The 20,901-nt window shown below is 41.4% G+C and overlaps 1 protein-coding gene across 1 annotated transcript in view; it reads left to right on the top strand.

Moving 5' to 3' along the window:
• LOC126199091 (uncharacterized) overlaps nucleotides 1-20,901 on the top strand; it is a 133,773-nt gene that overhangs the window by 93,699 nt on the left and 19,173 nt on the right. The window contains exons 5-6 of the mRNA XM_049935842.1: nucleotides 3,374-3,591; nucleotides 3,889-4,089. Of these exons, the coding sequence (XP_049791799.1) occupies nucleotides 3,454-3,591; nucleotides 3,889-4,089 (339 nt within the window). The 5' untranslated portion in view covers nucleotides 3,374-3,453. The remainder of the gene's footprint in view (nucleotides 1-3,373; nucleotides 3,592-3,888; nucleotides 4,090-20,901) is intronic.

Raw genomic sequence — 20,901 nt, 5'->3', positions numbered from 1 at the left:
ATGTGATTAAACTGATCCACTGAAATTGAATTTTTATGTGTAAATTATTCAAAAGGTGGATGATATGATTGGCTTTGGGATGTACTCAGTGCAGTAGTTGAGTGTTCCCTGTATGACATGAAGCTTTTAGGTTTTTTGGCCCCACTAATTTTCCTATTTCCTTCATGTGGTTGGTTGTGAATAGGATGAAATTTTTGCTCAGTATATGTTATTTGTTGAGTTTTTAGCGTGAGCCAGAATTTTGCAAAACTCAAAGTACGAAGATTTTGTAAACGTTCTTGATGGGAATTTCCAGTAACTATTATGCTGTTATGATAGTTCACACATGCAGAAATTTGTTGTATTCTTTGTTTTAAGAATTGTTGTCATATTGTAGGAGCACTGGCTCTGCCAGATGGTAACCTCTTGTACCTATACAGCCCCAAAGGATTATTTACAATTAGTAATTTTGTAAAACTTACTGGCTGAATAAAACTGTCTGCCAGATGAGAACTTGAACCAGGAAAGCTGGCTTTTGCAGACAGTGCTCTTTCCAGCCTATTTTCAGTCTGTCCTCACAGCTTCTGTGCTACAGTACATCTCTCCTCCTTTCCAAATTTGACAGAATCTTTCCTGGATACTTTGCTGGACTAAAACTCCTGGGAAAAGGATAGAATCGAGAAATAGATTAGCCACAGGCTGAAGGTTCTTTCCAGAATGAACCATTCACTCTGCAACAGAGTGTATGCTTTTTTGAAACTTACTGACATTATGAACTTTTGTGACAGAATAGGACTCAAACCTGGAACCTCATCTTTCTCCGGCAGTGCCCTTTTCAACTGAGCTACCCAGGCTCTACTTGCCCCAACAGCTTCAGTTTACTTCCAGGCTGTGGTTAAGCTGTTCCTCTATAATATTTTTTCCTACATGAGTGCTAGTCCAGTAAAGTGTCCGTGGAGCTTATAAAGTAGGGAAGTGGTACTGAGAGAGCCGACATTCTAAGGGCACATTGTGATTTCCTGTCAACACTGTTTCCTACTTTGTCCACAACCATAACTTTATCATCCTCTGAAAAAACCCTAGTACAAAGATCCTATGTCAAATAGTTTCCAGGACATGATTTACACCCGGCTTAAAGCAGCTTAGGACACAATCTTGTTATCTACTTCTTCATTTTTCCCTTTTCTTCTTCTTCTTCTCGTCCCCTCGTAACTTTCCCTGTTCCTTTGTAGCCCTGCGTTATTCAACCTTTATGGGTCCTCATCTTCCACTTCTGTTGTCTTATGCTAATTTTCTGTGCTACCAGAGGAGAGTCTCAATTAGTTCATTTCCCCACACTACCATGTTCTTTTCAGTGAAGTGATCTATCACGTCAGCTGTTGATAATTTATATGTAAATTTATTCAGTGAAAACATAGAAAAAACACAGTGCAATGGAAAACCATTGAGCTTTGTTGTGTGTAACCTGCAGAATGAGCAATAAATAAAGTCTATGAAATACAGTAATATTCTTCATGGTAGAAAGCTGGGAATCCTGTATTGTTATATTGATCATTCCAGCTGGATCAAGAGAGTAGGTGATGATAATATCAGTGACTGGCTATGTATTTATTTTGTACTTTTCATTTCACTATGGCAAAATCAGACAGTGGAAAATCGAGGATGGAATACAAAGATATGAAAAAGGATATTTCATACTGTCATTTCACAATGGAAAGTTCCTGAATAATATCCTAAGAGTGTGAGAATCTTTTAAATCATGCTTCTATGTTTTGAATTCCATTCCATGTATTATAAATTCACATGTGGCACAAATCCCACTTCAAATGATTCCCCCTCCTCCCTCCACTCTCCCATTCCTTGTACATTTTTTAATTCTTTCCTGTTCTATTGTCTCATCTTTTATCACCAAGGGACTAGATACCAGTTCTGAAAGCAATATAAGCTTGGTGGAATATAAATAATGGAAGCAGTAAATGTAAACTGCAGTGTTGGCACAGTCTGTTTAGCAGTCACAATTTAGCTATGCGTGAATATGTGTTTCCTGGCAATTCTGAAGAAGTATTTGTCTGAAAATTAGTAACATTGTCAGTCATGTTTGTGTGCCTGTTGATGACCCACTGATATACAGTGAGTTGTTACCTTTACTCCTTCCATTACTTAATTTCAGAAAGCAACACATTTGTCATGTTTATCTTTTGTTGCTATCACATAAAGTTTGATTGTTCTACATTTGACATGTGGCACTCTTATTCTGACGTATGTATTGTTATTATGAATTCCTTCTTTTTATTTTATTGCATACTTTTCAGATGCCACTCATAATAATGATCAGAATATTAATCATGGCACTCTGAGGTAATGAAAGTCATTTGATGTATTTGTTAATATTGTACATAACTAATCTTATTTTCTTAGAATTATATGTCTCTGGTGATTACTCAAATGCGCATCTGGGCCATATTGTGTCTGGATGTTGTGCTGTGTTCCCCTTTAGGCCAACAACTCACTCTGCTATAGACTCAACCCATCAGTAGAAAGCTGTGAAAGATATGTACAGTCATACCATTTCAAATGTTGTTAGTATCAGAAGAAAGAAGATCAAAGTTTGCAAATGGAGCATTCGATTACAACTTAGAAGTATTTTACCTCATTTATAGTCTCCAAAACTAAATGTATTAGTCACTGAATTTGTTCACGGTGCTATATAAACCATTTGAAAATTAATTTTGCTTTGTTATATGGTACATTGTCATTGAAGAAGGAAAATATCCTCATTATCTATATAGTAATCTGTGATCACCTAGCATCTGATCATAGTGTTTTTCACACAGTGATTGGTTCAGTTTTACCAGAGAATCCAAATCATATCATAAAACTACAACTCACACTTTCATGAAGCTACTACCATTTTTCACAGTTCCTTAATAACAAATGCGTCTCACGAGTTCATAGGCCCTATACTGCCCATGAATCTGGTCATTTGTACTTACCAACTACAAATCTCTATTTATCTGTCAGAACATGTGTCACATAATTTTTGTTGGATGGTTATAATTACTCAAGAGAGGGGCAGTTTCTGATAGTGTGCTACCAGTATTCTGCTACCACATCCTGACAACTTCTGAAATGGAACAGCACATATGCCCTGCTGCAATTATTCAGATGTCATATCATATATTCATGGATTGATAATTCTTGTCAGGTACTTGCAACTATAATAAATGTCTGCATGAGTCTAACTGAAGGTCCAATAACTGTCTGTTGGCAGTACTTTGCAAATCACTTAGCTACTTATTAACTTTTGTGCCATAACACTTGGCATTTCATTGTAATTATTATAACTGATTTAAATAGAATATGTTTATAATCTTTTTATGCCCATTTTGTCTAGATACTTCCAGTATTACAAAGAAAGAAGAAACTATAAATAATACCTTTACAATTGTGGTTAACACTGATGGAAGTCAAGAAATGGATGAGGCTTCTTCATCTAGAATGGCCAACTCTGATGATGATGTTAATAGAATAGAGGAGCTTTTAGAGCATTTTGGTAAAGCTGCCTCAGATATTGAAGATGATGATGATAAGCCTGGAGAACTTAATATGGCGGTGAGTCGTATCTGAAATCTCTGTTGCCGTTTAGCTACTCGTGTACTTTCTAGATTCTTTCTTTTAGTGTTCAACCCTGAGGTTGGTTTGCAGCATAGCGCCATTCCTCTCTTCTGTCTGCCTTCCTCTTCATTTCCATGTATATGTTACATCCAACGTCATTCATGATCTGTTGCATGTATGATATCCTTGGTCGCCCCCGCCGATTCCTTCCCTCAGTAGCTCCTTCTGCTATTGCTCCAATGATGAAGTTCCTTTTTTCATTTGTCTGTTCTTTTCCATACACATAAAATTTAGGACTCTGCTGTTAAAGAAGATAGTCCAGATGGTCAAAAAGTTATTGAAGAAGTTAAGAAACTTACTTGTCTGCGTTACCTGAAAAGTGTGTTTCAAGGCCGTAGCTCCAGTGAAAGGCACAAAATATTCATGAGAGGCTCTTGGAGTGACAGAAACACATTAAAATTTAGTTCTGGTGTTGGTCCTCTTGATGATAAGCAGGTGAGTTTTCTTTTTAATTTGAAGATATAAAATGTTCTAGTGAAATTGGAGATTGTAATTACCTGGATGTTATTCAATAAGTTAAGGAGGTTTATTTCTCTGTGTTGCTGCATATTTGCAGAAAACAGTTCCAGGGAAACATCTAAAATATAGGGTGATTATAATTAAAGTCCTAGTTTGAAAACACTGAAAAAAAAAGCACTGCTCAGAATAACATCAAATTTTGGTGAAATATTATTAAAGAAGGGGGCAACATAGTGGAAACAAAAAAAATATAATGAACTTTTTGCCACTATACGGCACTGTAGGCTTTGCGTAGTAGCATAAATGGGTTTGGCTAAAAATGACATATGAAGTGCAATATGACAGCTGTGGTGCAAGTTTGCACATTAAACCAACCATACTATGCGATGTGCACGACCACACAAGTTTAGCATCCAGCTGTTGTGCTACTGTTAGGTAAGCCCATCCACCGCATCAATGACATACCAAATCAGATGGGAAAAATTGGTTTTAAACCGTCCTGAAACAAAAAACCACATAAAAAGCAACAATGACATTAGATTTTAATTGTCCTGAGGCCAAAAACAACATAAAAAGCAACTGTGAAATAATTTTTTAAATGTCGTGAGACTTGCACAAGATGAGTTCAGTATGCTGTCCACCATATCTACCACAATTTGAAACCAAGAAACAGCATGTCCCACAAAACATCGAAGTGTTTCAGGGGCCATGTTCAGAATCTGTTGTGCAATATGAGTGCCTTCAGTTAAGCTGTGTTTGTAATAAGAGCACTGAAACACAGCATCTTTTAAATAACCCAACAGCAAAAAGTCACACAAATGGAGATCAGGTGATCTGGGAGGCCAAGCTGTAGGAAAGTTCATGGCTGATAATTCTAGCATTTCCAAAATGCTTCTGCAGCAGCAGCTTCACTGGGTGTGCAATGTGTGGAGGAGCGCTATCTTACATAAAAATGGTCCTATCCACACATTCATGCTATTGAAGGGTTGGAATGACATTGATGTGCAAAAGACTGCCGTAGCGTACACCATTAATGGCACAGATAACGGGACTTGCAGGGACCATCTTTTCAAAAAAAGAAAAAAAAGGCTTCTTGATAAACAACCATCAACCCGCTCCACATTTACCTTTGCAAAATGAAGCAGTATTGGTTGATACAGGAGTGGATTTTTCATAGCCCATGCTCTGCAATTCTATGTATTGACATGTCCTTGGAGATGGAAATGGCCTTTGTCTGTCCACAGATTGTTCTATGGCCGTTCATTGTCCACTTCCATGCAAGCAGTAAATGCAAAGCAAATGTTTGCCTTACTACCAGGTCAGCGTGGAGCAACTTCTGAACATAGATAATTTCATACAAATAGCAATGCAGGACGTTTGTAGAATTTTATGCACTGTGCTCACAGACATGTCCAAAATTCAGGCAATGCCCCGTGCACTTCATGTTTGCGCACCACTGCTTGACCGCTCCTGCAATGATTTGGCCACATCTCTTACTGATGTCAGATCAATTGTTTTACTCCCTCTGCTAAATTGCACTTTAAAAAAACCTGTCTTTTTGCATTTTGTAAACATTCTCTTCAGTTTCTTGGCAGACATCAGACCAATATCTTTTTTCATACGCTGAGTGTCTGGAACTTACACAGAGCTACTGGTGCATGGTCACCATTCTTGTAAAAGAACTTCACCAGCAGCATGCAATTCAGCATTGAGACTGTCACACTGAGCATCTCAGATGCAAACTGAGAAACAGCTATGTGCCCCATGTCTTCTATTTTCATGTTCTGCCACTTACAGTGCCATCAGGTGTTAAAAAATTTTGTATTCATAACATTTCTCCCTTCTTCGATATTGTTCTGTTCAAATTTGACCTTTTTCTAAGCAGTGGTTCTTTTATAACAGCATGTTGAAACTGGAAACTTAGTTATAGTTACCTTGTATTTATGAGAGCCTCTCTGAGTGGCAAGAAACCTGAAATTTCATTCTGAGTTTTATTCTCCAGGTGGATGTTGCTGTCTATATGTTTACTCCAGATCTAATCAGCTCCAAGTTGGAGTTCTGGAGCATCACACAATGCATTCTTTTATGCATCACTTTTTAGATATAAAGTTACAGGCTTCTGCCAGTGCTGCAGTCAAATTATCATTCATTCTTCGAGTTGTATTTTGAATACAACATCAAAGAGGCATTAATTTCTAAATAAGAAAATTAGAAGTAATAGCTAGAACTGCAATGATTAAGTTACTAGCCAGCAAAGTAAGACATTGAACACTTCCAGTGAATAAAATTGATTTTCTGTCAGAATTTGTTTGAGGAGGTTGTCTAATTTGGTAGTAGCAAGGGGCTATGAGATTTGTTGGTAGCTCAGCATGAGGTGCATTTTTTTCATATAATACTGTTCTGTGACTAACAGTAAGCACATGCAAGTTTGGAAACAAGTTAAAAAACATGATTAACTGGGTACTGCACCACAAATAATTCTGACAGTTTTTTTATGCAGTGTTGGTAATGTGTGTGTGTGTGTATATATATATATATATATATATATATATATGCTTGTGCTGTTGTGTATCCCACGTAAGATTGCCCTAGCTTGTGATTCCCAAGAATTTTATCCAGTTATTGTTTTTTCTTTCTTGTGAATCTATAACTAATTTCTGCATTCACATTTATTAATTTTATGTTTTCTTCCTACGTTTGACTCTCCCGTCATTTCCTGGTGAAGAGAGGCAAATACCTGCAAACCAAAAGCCTTTATTTGGCTTAAAAGACATGCTGATTTCAGTAGATTAAATATTGTGCCATTATGTTATTCTATGCAGTGCAAACATGCCCATGACTTACAAAAGAAGGCTACCTAAATTTCACTAACAAAAATATATAAAAACTGCTTTAAGGCATCTGAGTCAACTTTCATTCAAAATCTCCTTTTCACACCTTTCTGAGATATGTCAATAATCATTATCCACTGTTTTAGTTTCCTTGGACTTTAAGTGCAAACTTAGTGGGGGTGCTCATATTGTGATGCCCATTGTATTTACACGTGTGTGGCAGTTAATACTGACACTACATTGAGCAGTTCTAAAGGTAAGCGAGACAACGAAAGAGTGGATAAAGAAATGTAAAACAGAAGTTAACAATGTAAGTTAAGCAAAAATTATTTAAAAACACCAGGAGCAGGTATTTTAATAGCCATATTACTCAGACAAGCATAAATGTCCATGCTGTTAAATTTCATAACATTTTCAGGAGCAGTATGCAGTTTTTGCCAGTACAATTAGTCTGTGGTATGTCTGCCAGTTCAGTTAGTCTGTGGTACCATTCACTCTTGTTTATTTTAAAAGATGACTGTGCTGTGTCTCAGGGATAATTGCTGAAGGGAATATGTAAGCACGTGATGTAGGTATTCATTATATGTATCAATAATTATTAGCATTTTAGACAGCTTATTGAGAATTGATGTAAAAAGTTGACCATATAGACTGGAGGTTTCTAGAATCTTCAAATAGTATTCTGTGTTTGCTGTTGGTAATGGCTAGGCAGAAAAAAAGGTAGAAAATAATTTGAAAATGTGAGAAACATGCACATATGCAAATGGAAAATATTTTGAGAAGAGTAACATGTTGATTGAAGTAAAAAGTTGTAACAAAGAAATTACTCTAGAAATGGACACTATGTAGGGTACAATCAAAAGGATGTCCTAATAAAGTAAAACAGAAATGTGAGATATTAAGACTATCAACTGTATTAACACATTTTCCACATAGTGAAATTGTTGCGACAGGTACTATATGAAAATTGACACATAACAGTCAAATGATCTGGAGGTGTCCCCAATTGACCATTTCAGATTTTGTTCAAATATTCTGTGCAGATTTGCTAAACTGTCAAAGGAAGATACACAAATTTTAATACTTTAGGTGTAGGAGATTCTTAAGTGAAGAGAAACAAATGCCATACCAACATTTCAAACATTTTCATCAAATTTGAAGTTTTTTATTTCTGTGAATAATTGACATAAATCTGATGAATTGAGCAAGATGGTTCAACAGTTTACATTGTGTTATCTCTGTAAGTTTAATGTCATTTGATTCATTATTTTTGCTCCAAGTGGTACATGAAATGATCAGTAAATTTTGCTGCAACAAAATTTCTCCGAGTTTGAGTAGCTTGAGCTGTACCCGCTCTTGGTCCGGGAAACTGTCCTTTTGTAACTTTGTTGTGTAGTAACTTGTTTATAAACTGTGAGTGTTATCGCTTTAGGGTTTATAGTTTTCAAGGTAGCAATGGCCAATATTGAACACATCTATTAAAATAACACTGTCCCTGGCTGGTACTTATGAAACAAATGATAAATTCCATGTTAAACCCTGTTAAAATTTTTGATATGGTTGAATTCATCAACAAAAAAGTAAGTTTTCACCATTCACCTCATTTTTGGATAGCAATGAGAAAATATTAAGTTTTATCACAATGTTGTTATTCTTATTATTAAAATCTCATTAATTTTAAACAAATCAATACCATATGTAGCCTTAGTGTTCCAACTGGCAACATATAATACATACATATAGCTCTGTGCATTTAGGGTGTTATTGATGCACCTGCAGTGAATTCGTTCCTTCAGAATGTTCTATTGCAGTCATTCCACACTACAGCGGTGACTCATTAATTGGTCCACCCAGACTAACTGTTACTTACACACTTGCAACATCTAGAACTTTTACATCCAGTTTTGTGTGTGGTTGTGTTTGGTTGTCAACACCGAGTAAAAGATACAAATGTAGCTACTTGTTGGGATATTTGTCTGTAAGAGATGAAAGTAACAAAACTGGTTAGTGTAACAGTAGTGATCAACATTGTTTCAAAACAACTGTGAATAACCTGACAAAACACTTGGAGAGAAGACAGGCAACAATAAATGCTTCAGTTGAAATTATTGCACAATATGCACAAGCAAGAAAATGATCAAAAAGTTTCTGCTTTAACATTTTAACTCTTATTTGATGAAGGAAGTATGAATACAGTGTATAGAATATGAAATAAATGAAAATTAAAAATGATTTCCTTAAACAATTAAAACACTCAGAAAATATTGCTACAGTGGTGCAAACTATTTTGCATATATCAGTGCATTTTTCTTTCGTGGCAAGTACTCTACCAACTGAGCTACTCAAGCACGACTCACAACCCATCCTCACAGCTCCCCTTCTGCCAGTACCTTATTGCGGAAATAAGTATTTCCAAAAGATACCTGCTCCATACTTAAATTAGCCACCATTTTAAAGAGCAGTCTTTTTTCTGCAACATAATCAAATTTCTGTCATTGCTTTTTTCACCTAAAGGTCCACAATCATCCAGTACAGTTTCTTGTCTGAATCAGCATTTTGGTGCATAATGTCCTTGGAAATGCCCAAATTTAGTATGCATTGAATAAAAATTGTAACTTTATTCACCAATGTTTCTCTTTTCCCGAGATTTGTAATCAGATTTTATTTTTGTGGAATTTTTTAGTCTGATGGATTTAGCAGGTGATGAAGACCTGCCAAAGTGTACTTGTTGTAATTTGTTGTTGTTGTCGTTTTGAGTTACTATTTGCTGGTGTATTATTCCATAAAAATACAGCTAAATGTTGGAGACTTATCTCTTGAACAAAACGAACTGTTGTTGAGTCATTCTAGCTTGAGACTTTCTACATCTTCATCCACATCCACACTTCGTAAACCACTACAAATCCCATGACAGGGGGTACTTCCCATTGTAACACATATTACGGTTTTTTTGTGTTCCATTTGTATATGGAGTCTGAGAGGAATGATTGCTTAAACCCCTCTTGTGTTCACTGTAATTAGTCTAGTATTGTCTTTGTGGTCCCCATGGGAGTGATACATAGTGGTTGCAGTATATCCATGTATTCCTGAGTTAATATTGGTTATTCTGAGTAGACTTTTGTGGGAGAGTTGCTGTCTATCTTGAAACATTTGCCACTTCAGCCTTTTTATCATCTCTATGATGCTCTCTTATGTGTTACACAAACCTGTATCCGTAGGTTTGTGTATGTTCAGTATCCTCTGTTAGGCTTATTTTGTACTGGTTTCATGCACTTGAGTAGTAGTATAGGATATGCTGCATAAATTTTGTAAAGCAATCTACTTTGCATATTGACTGCACCTTCCCAGTATCGTATCAGCGAACTGAAGTCTACAACCTGCTTTACTTATGACTGAATCATACAATTTCATATTCGTACAAATTATTACAACTAGGTATTTGTATGACTAGACTGGTTCCAATTATGATTGATTGATTTTGTAGTAGTCTTCTCCTTTTTTGTGAGGTGCATAATTTTACATATCTAAACATTTTAAGTAAGTAGCCAATTTTTGCACTGCTTTGTAATTTTACCAATATCCCACTGAACTGAATGGTTGCAGCATTTTTCAGATACTACTTTATTATAGACAACTGCATTATCTGCAGTAAGACTGAGACGACTATTAGTATGCAACATGAACTACAAGAGACCAACACATTCTCCTGGAGTCCGCAGTTTGTGGTCTAGTGGCTAGCGTTGCTGCCTCTGGGTCACGGGTTTGATTCCCGGCCGGGTTGGGGATTTTGTCTGCCCAGAGACAGGGTGTTTCTGTTGTTATCATCATAATCACCATCATTTGTGACATCTGCTAGATTGGACTGTGACAAAAATTGGACTGTGTAAAAATTGTGACTTTATTCAGGCACTTATGACTGCACAGTTGAGCACCCCACAAACCAAACATCAACATTCTCCTGAAGCCTGGATCTGTCAATAGCTCTCCATCCAAGGTAACATTCTGCATCCACTCTACCAAGATATCCATTAGTCAGTCACAAATTTTGTTTGATGTCATATTTCATCACACCTTTCATTAATAGGCATAGAGTAGTGGTGAGTCAGATGCTTTTCAGAAGTCAATAAATACTGCATACACACGATTTCTGTGATGTGTAGCTTATGGGATGTCATGTCAGGGATGCATTAGTAGCAATATTATGAAAAGCAAAGTTGCCACTCACCATATAGCAGAGGTGCTGGGTCGCAACTAAAAGACTCTCACAAAAAAAGCTTTTGGCCGATAAGGCCTTCGACAAAAAAGACACACACACACACAAACACACAAAGCAAATGCAGCTCAGACAACTGTAGCCACACTGTGAACAGCAGCACCACTTTGCATGATGGGAGTGGAAACTGGGTAGGGGTAAGGAGGAGGCTGGGGAGGGGAGAGGCAGGTATAGTACGGTAGGGGTGGTGGACAAGAGTGCTGCTGGGGAGTGGACAGGGATGAGGTGGAGAGAGGGTAGGGCAACTATATGCAGTGAGGAGGTTAGGCAGAGGACAGGGACAGGTGGGGAGGGAGGGGGGTTGCGAAAAAGGAGAGAAGTAAAATGAGTGGGTGTGATGGTGGAAAGGGGGCTGTATAGTGCTGGAATGGGAACAGGGAGGCTGAATGGGTGAGGACAATGACTAATGAAGGTTGAAGCCCGGAGGGATACAGGAACATAGGATATAGTGTAGGGAAGTTCCCATCTGCGCAGTTCAGAAAAGCTGATATTGGTGGGAAGGATCCATATGGCACAGGCCGTGAAGTAGTCATTGAAATGAAGGATGTCATGTTTTGCAGCATGCTTAGCAACTGGGTGGTCTGCTTGTTTCTTGACCACATTTTGTCAGTGGCCATTTGTGCAGACAGACAGCTTGTTGGTTGTCACGCCCACATAGAATGCAGCACAGTGGTTGCAGCGTAGCTTGTAGATCACGTGACTGGTTTCACAGGTAGCCCTGTCTTTGATGGAATAGGTGATGTTTGTGACTGGAATGCAGTAGGTGGTGGTGGGAGGATGTATGGGACAGGTCTTGCATCTAGGTCTATTGCAGGGGTTTGAGCCATGAGGTAAGGGGTTGGGAGCAGGGGTTGTGTAGGGATGGATGAGTATATTGCTTAAGTTCGGTGGACGACGGAATACCACTGTGAGAGGTGGGGCGGAAGGATAGTGCACAGGATATTTCTCATTTCAGGGCATAACAGAGGTAGTCGAAACCCTGATGGAGAATGTAATTCAGTTGCTCTAGTCCTGGGTGGTACTGAGTTACGAGGGGGAATGCTCCTCTATGGCCAGACGGTGGGACTTTTCGAGATGGTGGGAGACTGGAAAGATAAGACACAGGAGATTTGTTTTTGTACAAGATTGGGAGGATAATTATCATCTGTGAAGGCTTCAGTGAGACCGTTGGTATATTTTGAGAGGTACCACGCCTCACTGCAGATGTGACAACTGTGGCTGGCTGGGCTGTATGAAAAGGACTTCTTGATATGGAATGGATGGCAGCTATCAAAGTGGAGGTATTGCTGGTAGTTTGTAAGTCTGATATGGTTGGAGGTACTGATTTAGCCATCTTTGAGGCGGAGGTCAACATCTAGGAAGGTGGATTGTTGGGTTGAGTAGGACCAGGTGAAGCAAGTGGGGAAGAAGTTGTTGAGGGTCTGATGAAATGTGGATAGCATGTCCTCACCATCGATCTAGATCGCAAAGACATCATCAATGAATCTGAACCACGTGAGGGGTTTAAGATTCTGGGTGTATTGGAAGGATTCCTCTAGATGGCCCATTAATAGGTTTGCATAGGATGGTGCCATGCGAGTGCCCATAACCGTAACTAACATTTCTTTGTGGCTAATGCCTTTAAAGGAGAAGTAATTATGGGTTAGGATACAGTTGATCATGTCGACTAGGAAGGAGGTTGTTGGTTTGGAACCTGTCGAGTGTTGGGGAAGGTAGTGTTCAATAGCGGTAGGGTGATGGGCATTAGAGATATGGCATCAATAGTGTGGGAACTGTGGAGAGTCAATGGAGGAAATGGTTGGTATCTTTTATATAGGAGGGTGGTTTCCGGGTAATATGTTGAAGGTGTTGGTCTACAAGAGCAGACATTCTCTCAGTAACAGTCCACAATAGTGCATCCTGTGTGGTTCGGTTTATGGACTTCAGGAATCATGTAGAAGGTAGGAGTGCAGGGAATGGTAGGGGTGAGCAGAGAGATGGACTCGGGTGAGAGGTTCTGGGGTAGGGGCATAAGATTTGAGGAGTGACTGGATTTATGGAGTGGGATCACAGTGGCAAGGTTTCTTGGTGGATGTACCTGATAGCTGGCAGAATCCTGTTGCCAGGTAATCCTTGCGGTTTGAAACAACAGTGGTGGAGCCTTTGTCTGCAGGTGGGATTATAAGTTTGGGATCAGTTTTTAGATGTTGGACTTTGGTTCTGTTTGTAGATGTAGGGTTAGTTTGCTTGTTGATGGATTTGGCGAATGATGGTGAGGCAAAGTTCGAGGTTAAGAAATTCTGAAAGTTAAAAGGGGTGATTTGGGGGCATTGGGGGTGGATCAGGGATGGATGGACAAGTGAACTGAGTTAGGTGGGGTTCAACATTGGTCTTTAGTTGAGTCTGGTTGATATGGCTGGTGGTGAAAAAGTGTCTCTACTGCAGGGACTGGGTGAAGGAGAGAAGGTCTTTAACAAGTCCTGCATGATTGAATTTGGAAGTGGGGCAAAAAGTGAGTCCTTTGGAAGGGACTGATATTTCTGTGGGTCTAAGGCTTCTGGAGGAAAGGTTCATGACAGTGTTTTGGGTCTATTTAGGTTCTGGATTCTGTGTGGTGGTGGGAGGGTGTTTTTGAGGGTGGAGTAAATCTAGTAGGTCTGCGAGACAGGGTTTGTCCGCTATGAAGGGCTGTGGAGGAGGTTTGGAGGTTGTTGTAGAAGTGGTGGACAGTGGTGCTCCAAGGCGGGAGTAGTAAGTGGGCCGGGTGGAGAGCTTTTTTAGGGGGCATTGTGCACAGTGCTCTAGTTCCTGGAGGGCAAGAGTTTCATTGTGTGTTATGGGTTCCAGGAATTTGGGATTGCATAGCAGGAGAATTTTGCAGATGGAGAGAAGGTACTGCAATGAGGTTTGGGCTTGGTTGATATGCTTTTCTATTACTGTGTTGGTGAGGGCTTCGAATTGGTGGAATCTGAACAGGTGTAGGTCATTGTGGAAGGAGAGGTGGCAGATGGAGATGGGTAATGTGATGGTAAGGCCATTTGGGGGGATTCCATGAGCCAAGCAACAACTCAGTTACAGTATGTGGGTCTGGGTTCTGGCAAGGGATAAGGAAACTTTTCATTATTGACGCAGGTGGAAGGAGCAAGGATCGATGTTGGTATAAACAAAATGCGAAAAATTTTGTAAATAATGTAGAATTACAGCTGAAAAAATTTGCAAAGTACATCCAAATAATGGGAAAAATCACGTGAAGGATGAAACGGATGCAAAAGTGGGAAACTATATGAAATCTGAGGGAGCCGATTATACCGAAAGGCAAAAACTCAATAAAATTGGCATGAAGTCACAATGAGAGAGTGCGTAGCAGGTTTGAGGGTGGATAAGTATGAAGAAGGGGGATGGTATATGTGACTGCATAGTGATGCATTAGGAAATAGTAACAAAGGAGACAGCACTGGGTTAGGGTTGAAGAAAAGCTGTCAGGCAAAAATCAAAACAATGGAAAATTAGGATGGAATGTAACACTATTTTGATGAATACCGACAAAACTGGATATCCCTTCTGTTACGATTGGACAAATCAAGATTACAACTACATTTTTGGCGATATACTCAGCAAGGTAAATGATACATTGGAAGACCTGCAAAATGATGGAAGGACCAGGTGTGGCTGCAACAGGCTGAGGGAAAGCCTAATGCATTGCCGAAGAAGAAGAAGAAGAAGAAGAAGAAGAAGAAGATGTAACAATATTATGGAAATCAAAGTTGCCACTCGCTATATAGCAGAGATGCTGAATCACTGATAGGCACAACAAAGAGAATGTCGCAAATAAAGCTTTTCGCCCCTAAGGCCTTCGTCAAAAATGGGTAAGGAGGCGGTTGGGAGGGGAGGGGGAGGGAGAGGGATAGTAGGGTAGGGGTTGCGGACAGTGAAGTGCTGCAGGTTAGATGGTGAGCAAGGGAGAGGTGGGGAGGGGGAGGGGTTAGCAGAAAAGGAAAGAAGTAGAAAGACTGGGTGTGATGGTGGAATGATGGCTGTGTCGTGCTGGAATGTGTACATCTACATCTACATCTACATTCATACTCCGCAAGCCACCCAACGGTGTGTGGCGGAGGGCACCTTACGTGCCACTGTCATTACCTCCCTTTCCTGTTCCAGTCGCGTATGGTTCGCGGGAAGAACGACTGTCTGAAAGCCTCCGTGCGCGCTCTAATCTCTCTAATTTTACATTCGTGATCTCCTCGGGAGGTATAAGTAGGGGGAAGCAATATACTCGATACCTCATCCAGAAACGCACCCTCTCGAAACCTGGCGAGCAAGCTACACCGCTATGCAGAGCGCCTCTCTTGCAGAGTCTGCCACTTGAGTTTATTAAACATCTCCGTAACGCTATCACAGTTACCAAATAACCCTGTGACGAAACGCGCCGCTCTTCTTTGGATCTTCTCTATCTCCTCCGTCAACCCGATCTGGTACGGATCCCACACTGATGAGCAATACTCAAGTATAGGTCGAACGAGTGTTTTGTAAGCCACCTCCTTTGTTGCTGGACTACATTTCTAAGCACTCTCCCAATGAATCTCAACCTGGTACCCGCCTTACCAACAATTAATTTTATATGATCATTCCACTTCAAATCGTTCCGCACGCATACTCCCAGATATTTTACAGAAGTAACTGCTACCAGTGTTTGTTCCGCTATCATATAATCATACAATAAAGGATCCTTCTTTCTATGTATTCGCAATACATTACATTTGTCTATGTTAAGGGACAGTTGCCACTCCCTGCACCAAGTGCCTATCCGCTGCAGATCTTCCTGCATTTCGCTACAATTTTCTAATGCTGCAACTTCTCTGTATACTACAGCATCATCCGCGAAAAGCCGCATGGAACTTCCGACACTATCTACTAGGTCATTTATATATATTGTGAAAATCAATGGTCCCATAACACTCCCCTGTGGCACGCCAGAGGTTACCTTAACGTCTGTAGACGTCTCTCCATTGATAACAACATGCTGTGTTCTGTTTGCTAAAAACTCTTCAATCCAGCCACACAGCTGGTCTGATATTCCGTAGGCTCTTACTTTGTTTATCAGGCGACAGTGCGGAACTGTATCGAACGCCTTCCGGAAGTCAAGAAAAATAGCATCTACCTGGGAGCCTTTATCTAATATTTTCTGGGTCTCATGAACAAATAACGCGAGTTGGGTCTCACACGATCGCTGTTTCCGGAATCCATATTGATTCCTACATAGTAGATTCTGGGTTTCCAAAAACGACATGATACTCGAGCAAAAAACATGTTCTAAAATTCTACAACAGATCGACGTCAGAGATATAGGTCTATAGTTTTGCGCATCTGCTTGACGACCCTTCTTGAAGACTGGGACTACCTGTGCTCTTTTCCAATCATTTGGAACCCTCCGTTCCTCTAGAGACTTGCGGTACACGGCTGTTAGAAGGGGGGCAAGTTCTTTCGTGTACTCTGTGTAGAATCGAATTGGTATCCCGTCAGGTGCAGTGGACTTTCCCCTGATGAGTGATTTCAGTTGATTTTCTTATTTCGATGTCAGCCATTTTTTCGTTTGTGCGAGGATTTAGAGAAGGAACTGCAGTGCGGTCTTCCTCTGTGAAACAGCTTTGGAAAAAGGTGTTTAGTATTTCAGCTTTACGCGTGTCATCCTCTGTTCCAATGCCATCATCATCCCGGAGTGTCTGGGTATGCTGTTTCGAGCCACTTACTGATTTAACGTAAGACCAGAACTTCCTAGGATTTTCTGTCAAGTCCGTACATAGAATTTTACTTTCGAATTCACTGAACGCTTCTCGCATAGCCCTCCTTACGCTAACTTTGACATCGCTTAGCTTCTGTTTGTCTGAGAGGTTTTGGCTGCGTTTAAACTTGGAGTGAAGCTCTCTTTGCTTTCGCAGTAGTTTCCTAACTTTGTTGTTGTACCACGGTGGGTTTTTCCCGTCCCTCACAGTTTTACTCGGCACGTACCTGTCTAAAACGCATTTTACGATTGCCTTGAACTTTTTCCATAAACACTCAACATTGTCAGTGTCGGAACAGAAATTTTCGTTTTGATCTGTTAGGTAGTCTGAAATCTGCCTTCTATTACTCTTGCTAAACAGATAAACCTTCCTCCCTTTTTTTATATTCCTATTAACTTCCATATTCAGGGATGCTACAATGGCCTTATGATCACTGATTCCCTGTTCTGCACTTACAGAATCGAAAAGTTCGGGTCTGTTTGTTATCAGTAGGTCCAAGATGTTATCTCCACGAGTCGGTTCTCTGTTTAATTGCTCGAGGTAATTTTCGGATAGTGCACTCAGTATAATGTCACTCGATGCTCTGTCCCTACCACCCGTCCTAAACATCTGAGTGTCCCAGTCTATATCTGGTAAATTGAAATCTCCACCTAAGACTATAACATGCTGAGGAAATTTATGTGAAATGTATTCCAAATTTTCTCTCAGTTGTTCTGCCACTAACGCTGCTGAGTCGGGAGGTCGGTAAAAGGAGCCAATTATTAACCCAGCTCGGTTGTTGAGTGTAACCTCCACCCATAATAATTCACAGGAACTATCCACTTCTACTTCACTACAGGATAAACTACTACTAACAGCGACGAACACTCCACCACCGGTTGCATGCAATCTATCCTTCCTAAACACCGTCTGTACCTTTGTAAAAATTTCGGCAGAATTTATCTCTGGCTTAAGCCAGCTCTCTGTACCTATAACGATTTCAGCTTCGGTGCTTTCTATCAGCGCTTGAAGTTCCGGTACTTTACCAACGCAGCTTCGACAGTTTACAATTACAATACCGATTGCTGCTTGGTCCCCGCATGTCCTGACTTTGCTCCGCACCCTTTGAGGCTGTTGCCCTTTCTGTACTTGCCCGAGGCCATCTAACCTAAAAAACCGCCCAGTCCACGCCACACAACCCCTGCTACCCGTGTAGCCGCTTGCTGCGTGTAGTGGACTCCTGACCTATCCAGCGGAACCCGAAACCCCACCACCCTATGGCGCAAGTCGAGGAATCTGCAGCCCACATGGTCGCAGAACCGTCCCAGCCTCTGATTCAGACCCTCCACTCGGCTCTGTACCAAAGGTCCGCAGTCAGTCCTGTCGACGATGCTGCAGATGGTGAGCTCTGCTTTCATCCCGCTAGCGAGACTGGCAGTCTCCACCAAATCAGATAGCCGCCGGAAGCCAGAGAGGATTTCCTCCGATCCATAGCGACACACATCATTGGTGCCGACATGAGCGACCACCTGCAGATGGGTGCACCCTGTACCCTTCATGGCATCCGGAAGGACCCTTTCCACATCTGGAATGACTCCCCCCCGGTATGCACACGGAGTGCACATTGGTTTTCTTCCCCTCTTTTGCTGCCATTTCCCTAAGGGGTCCCATTACGCGCCTGACGTTGGAGCTCCCAACTACCAGTAAGCCCACCCTCTGCGACCGCCCGGATCTTGCAGACTGAGGGGCAACCTCTGGAACAGGACAAGCAGTCATGTCAGGCCGAAGATCAGTATCAGCCTGAGACAGAACCTGAAACCGGTTCGTCAGACAAACTGGAGAAGCCTTCCGTTCAGCCCTCCGGAATGTCTTTCGCCCCCTGCCACACCTCGAGACGACCTCCCACTCTACCACAGGTGAGGGATCAGCCTCAATGCGGGCAGTATCCCGGGCAACCACAGTCTTAGTCTGATCGGGGGATGCGTGGGACGAGCTGGCCGTCCCCGACAAACCCCCATCCGGACCCCCACAGTGATGCCCATTGGCAACAGCCTCAAGCTGTGTGACCGAAGCCAACACTGCCTGAAGCTGGGAGCGAAGGGATGCCAACTCAGCCTGCATCCGAACACAGCAGTTGCAGTCCCTATCCATGCTAAAAACTGTTTTGCAAAGAACGTCTGAACTAATCTACAGAGAGCGCAAACAAATCGACAAAATTTAAACGGTTATTAAAATACAAGATTGCCTAGTAAATGCAGTAATGCTGCTACTTGCGCACTGCTGACACTGCTCGGCGGCGGAAGGAGACTACGCGATTTTTCACTATTCAGGTACTAAAACGCGATGTACAGGGAGGACAATGACTGACAAAGGTGAGGCCAGGAGGGTTACGGGAACGTAGGATATATTGCAGGGAAAGTTCCCACTTGTTCATTTCAGAAAAGCTGGTGTTGCTGGGAAGGATCCATATGGCACAGGCTGTGAAGCAGTCAGTGAAATGAAGTTCGTTGTTAGCCACTCATGCAGACAGACAGCTTGTTGGTTGGCATACCCACATACAATGCAGCACAGTGGCTGCAGCTTTGCTTGTAGATCACATTACTGGTTTCACAGGTAGCCCTGTCTTTGGTGGGATAGGTGATGTTTGTGACTGGGCTGGAGTAGGTTTTGCATCTAGGGGTATGAGACGTGAAGTAATGGGTTAGGGGCAGGAGTTGTGTAGGGACAAGTATATTGTGTGGGTTTGGTGGATAACGGAGTACCACTGTGGGAGGGGTGGGACAGATAATGAGCAGGACATTTCTCATTTCAGGGCATGACGAGAGGTAGTCAAAACTGTGGCGGAGAATATAATTCAGTTGCTCCAGTTCTGGGTGGTACTGAGTTACGAGGGAATGCTCCTCTGTGACTGAGCGGTGGGACCTTGCGAGATGTTGGGAGACTGGAAAGATAAAGCACAGGAGATTTGTTTTTGTATGAGGTTGGGAGGATAATTATGATCTGTGAAGGCTTCAGTGAGGCCCTTGGTATATTTCGAGAGGGACCGCTCGTCACTGCAGATGTAATGATCACAAGTGCCTAGGCTGTTTGGAAGAGACTTCTTGTTATTGAACCCCAAGTGGCAGCTGTCAAATCAGAGGTACTGCTGGTGGCTAGTAGGTTTGATATGGACGGAGGTACTGATGTAGTCATCTTTGAGGTGGAGGTCAACATCTAGGAAGGTGGCTTGTTGGGCTGAGTAGGACCAGGTGAAGCAGTGTGGGAGAAGTAGTTGAGGTTCTGGAGGAATGTGGATAGGGTGCCCTCACCCTCAATTTAGATTGCAAAGATGTCATAATTGAAACTGAACCAGGTGAGGGGTTTAAGATTCTGGGTTTACAGGAAGGATTCCACTAGATGACCCATTAATAGATTGCCATAGGATGGTGACATGCAGGTGCCCATAGCCGTAACCTGGATTTGTTTGTAGCTAATGCCTTCACAGGAGTAGTAGTTGTGGTTGAGGATATAGATGGTCTCGTCGACTATGAAGGTGGTTGTTAGTTTCGAACCCGTCAGGCATTGGGAAAGTTAGTTTTCAATAGTGGTATGGCCATGGGCATTAGGGATATTAGAGTAAAGGGAGGTGGCATTAATAGTGAAGAGCAGGACACCATGTGGTAAAGGGACAGGAACTGTGGAGAGTCGGTGGACTAAATGGTTGGTGTCTTTCATATAGGAGGGTAGGTTCCGGGTAATAGATGGAAGGTTGGTCTACGAGAGCAGAGAGTCGCTCAGTAATGGGCCACAATTGGGCATCCTGGGTGGTTCAGTTTATGGACTTCAATAAGGATGTAGAAGGTAGGAGTGCAGGGAGTGGTAGGGGTGAGCAGAGAGATGGACTTGGGGGAGAGGTTGTGGGATGGCCCTAAGAATTTTAGGAGTTACTGGAGAACCTGCTGAATTT

The sequence above is a fragment of the Schistocerca nitens genome, chromosome 8 (assembly GCF_023898315.1).
Source record: "Schistocerca nitens isolate TAMUIC-IGC-003100 chromosome 8, iqSchNite1.1, whole genome shotgun sequence".
Lineage (NCBI taxonomy): Eukaryota > Metazoa > Arthropoda > Insecta > Orthoptera > Acrididae > Schistocerca > Schistocerca nitens.
The sequence above is the reverse complement of the archived record's forward strand: the minus strand, read 5'-3'. Positions and strand labels throughout refer to the sequence as shown.